General features: G+C 49.7%; 1 protein-coding gene across 1 annotated transcript in view; it reads left to right on the top strand.

Moving 5' to 3' along the window:
* Positions 1-3,260, top strand: part of tgfb2 (transforming growth factor, beta 2) — a 30,315-nt gene extending 27,055 nt beyond the window's left edge. The window contains exons 4-7 of the mRNA XM_012833505.3: positions 1,644-1,754; positions 2,191-2,359; positions 2,491-2,644; positions 3,022-3,260. Of these exons, the coding sequence (XP_012688959.1) occupies positions 1,644-1,754; positions 2,191-2,359; positions 2,491-2,644; positions 3,022-3,180 (593 nt within the window). The 3' untranslated portion in view covers positions 3,181-3,260. The remainder of the gene's footprint in view (positions 1-1,643; positions 1,755-2,190; positions 2,360-2,490; positions 2,645-3,021) is intronic.
* The last annotated feature ends 214 nt before the right edge of the window (positions 3,261-3,474 follow it).

The following is a 3,474-nucleotide window of genomic DNA, read 5'->3' as shown; positions in this document are numbered from 1 at the left end:
ATAGGATGTGAGAGTCTGAGGAGCGTGTGACATATGCTACAGTGTCATGAGACTGGGAGAGAATGAGAACTTGTCTGAAGGAGAGTCTGATCATCCTGGAAAATCTAGAATGTTCTCTGAGCAGGCGATGGGCGATGAGGTGAATGGCTCACTGAGTCTGGTGAATGTCCCATGGCCTGTAGTAGTCAGCATGTAGTCAGAAGTAGCTGAGCAGCATTCATTTTTTGGTGAGCGCATAAACAGAACAACACTCAGCCAGTGAGTAGAACCCATGGCACCAACAGAAATAAAAAGCCAGGGAATAGGAAAGGTTTGTATTTACTAGACGCTTTTATCCAAAGCAACTTACGCAGGCATCCTGCAGTGGCCAGGAAATGAACCCAGGTCGACCTCTTGGAAGGCGGCAGCGTCCACCACTGTCCCACCATCTCCACAGAGAAGCAGACCATAGAGAGACACGGGGGGCAGAGGTGCAGCAGCAATCTGCAGTGGCCACGCAAACAGGTGGCTGAGCCTGTAGCTAACACACAGAGAGCAGAGCCTGTAGTGAGCGTGTAAATGCAGGTAGCAGAGCAGCAGAGCCTGTAGTGAGCGTGTAAATGCAGGTAGCAGAGCAGCAGAGCCTGTAGTGAGCGTGTAAATGCAGGTAGCAGAGCAGCAGAGCCTGTAGTGAGCGTGTAAATGTAGGTAGCAGAGCAGCAGAGCAGCAGAGCCTGTAGTGAGCATGTAAATGTAGGTAGCAGAGCAGCAGAGCCTGTAGTGAGCGTGTAAATGTAGGTAGCAGAGCAGCAGAGCAGCAGAGCCTGTAGTGAGCGTGTAAATGTAGGCAGCAGAGCAGCAGAGCCTGTAGTGAGCGTGTAAATGTAGGTAGCAGAGCAGCAGAGCCTGTAGTGAGCGTGTAAATGTAGGTAGCAGAGCAGCAGATCTGCAGGCAGACAGCAGTGTGACAGAAGGCAAACATGACATGGCCCTGTGAGACTGCTTAGTCAGTGTGTTTGGGATGGGAACTTTTGATTTGTGTGTATGTGTGTGTGTGTGTGTTGTCTTAACTCCACAAGTTGGATGCACAGAAGTGGTTTGGAAAAGATTTGTATGTGTGTGTTTGTGTGTGTGTGTGTGTGTGTGTTGGGAGTGGCGTTTTCTATGTGTGTGAGTGTGTCGTAACTGACATGAACGTAATTGGATGAGCAACAATGTTTTGGAAAAGACTTGTTATAGACTGTGTGTGTTTGTTGGGTGTGGTATGAGATGTCTGTTACAATACGGATCTGAAGTAGATGTGTGTGGGTGTTTGTGTTTATTTGTGTTTGCGCACGTGTGTGTGTGTGTGTGTGTGTGCGCGCATCTGTGTTTCTGTTTACTTGTTTGTGCGTGTGTGTTTATATGAGTATGTGATTATATGTGTATCCGTGTTTTCTGTGGGAAAATTGGATGTTGTAGTGTGTGTTTGAACTGTCACAGCTTGATGTGTGCATGAGAGAGCCAGCAAGTGTGTATGTGTGTGTGTGCGTGTTTGTGTGTGTGTGTGTGTGTGTGCGCTGCAGCCTCTTACTCAGCCATATCCTCTGCCAGCACTCCACTTTACCTCATCGCTCTGCTAGTGATTAGCTGGCCTGGCTTACTCTTGCTCCCTCTCCTTCCAGACAGGAACAATGGATTCAAGATCAGCCTGCACTGTCCCTGCTGCACATTTGTGCCCTCAAATAACTACATCATCCCCAACAAGAGTGAAGAGCTGGAGACACGCTTTGCTGGTAGGTCTCCAACTTACTCCTGCCACTATATTGACAGTAGTTGCCTGCAGGGACTCTATACTGGAAGGCATTTGAGGACCCTGGCCAGATAACTTGTCAAATATGGCACATTCGCACTCACAAAAAGCTTTTATTCAAATCAATTTAGAGAAAAGGAAGGCACACATTTGATCTGGGTACAGAACGGATGACCTTAGTCTTTGCAGTGCCTTCCTTAAGTATAAATGTTTTCATATATATAGAAGCTGGTCGTTTAATCAGATTTATTCAGATAAGGCATTTTATGAGAGGCTGTGTTTCTTGGACATGAAACCCATGCTCTTGGTGTTGGCAGATATATGTGTGATGAGGAACCATCTGCCACAAACCTTGACAATGAAGGCCGAGTGTCCTGATGTGAATGGTGTGTGTGTGTGTGTGTGTGTGTGCCTGGCAGGTATTGATGACAGCTTCATCCACGGCGGGGACCTGAAGGTGTTTAAGAAGCGCAGACACAGCGGCCACACCCCTCACCTGCTCCTCATGCTGCTGCCCTCCTACCGCCTGGAGTCCCAGCACAAGAGCCACCGCCAGAAACGCGCCCTAGACGCTGCTTTTTGCTCCAGGTGAGCGAGGACACACACACACACAAACACACACACACACACACACATACACACACAGACTCACACAGACACACACACACACACACACACACAAACTCAACCGTGTCTCTCCCCTGTGTTCGTCCCTTCAGGAATGTGCAGGATAACTGCTGCCTGCGGTCCCTCTACATCGACTTCAAGAAGGACCTGGGCTGGAGATGGATCCACGAGCCCAAAGGCTACAATGCCAACTTCTGCGCCGGCGCCTGCCCCTACCTGTGGAGCGCTGACACTCAGCACACCAAGGTGAGAGGTCAGAGGTCATCTGAAAGGAAGGGGGGTGGGGGTTAGTGGACTGTGGCTCACCTGCCAGTACCCGTTAAGAGTCAAGGGTAGCAGGCTCCAGGTAGCAAGTATACACATAAATACACCCACACCTACACACACACACACACACACACACACACACGTAGACACATACACACACGTAGACACATACACACATTCACTCAAGCCGACACACTGTTGCCTCACCTGCTACATGTACCCTCGCTGTGGATAACAAAGATCCTTTCCTCTCCTCTACTCTCCTTTCATCTCCTCTCCTCTTCTCCCCTCTCCCTCCCTGTCCTCTCCTGTCCTCTCCTCTCCTCTCCTCTCCTCTCTCCTCTCTCCTCTCTCAGGTGCTGGGTCTGTATAACACCATTAATCCAGAGGCCTCAGCCTCTCCCTGCTGTGTGTCTCAGGACCTGGAGCCCCTCACCATCCTCTACTTCATCGGCAAGACCCCCAAGATAGAGCAGCTCTCCAACATGATAGTCAAGTCCTGCAAGTGCAGCTAGGAACCGGACGGACACACACACACACACACACACACACAAACACACACACACACACACACACACACACACACACACACATACACACACACACATACACACACACACACATACATACGCATGGCTACAGATATCCATACACACACAAGCACACACAAAGACACGCACAGATGGATCCACAGGCATGCACACACACACACACACACACACACACACACACACACACACACACACACTGACATACAGATGCGCACACACTCTGATGCTGTCCTGCTTGCACAGATCTAAGAGCATGCT

Source organism: Clupea harengus, chromosome 11 (genome assembly GCF_900700415.2).
Source record: "Clupea harengus chromosome 11, Ch_v2.0.2, whole genome shotgun sequence".
Lineage (NCBI taxonomy): Eukaryota > Metazoa > Chordata > Actinopteri > Clupeiformes > Clupeidae > Clupea > Clupea harengus.
This window is presented reverse-complemented; position numbering and strand designations above follow the sequence as displayed.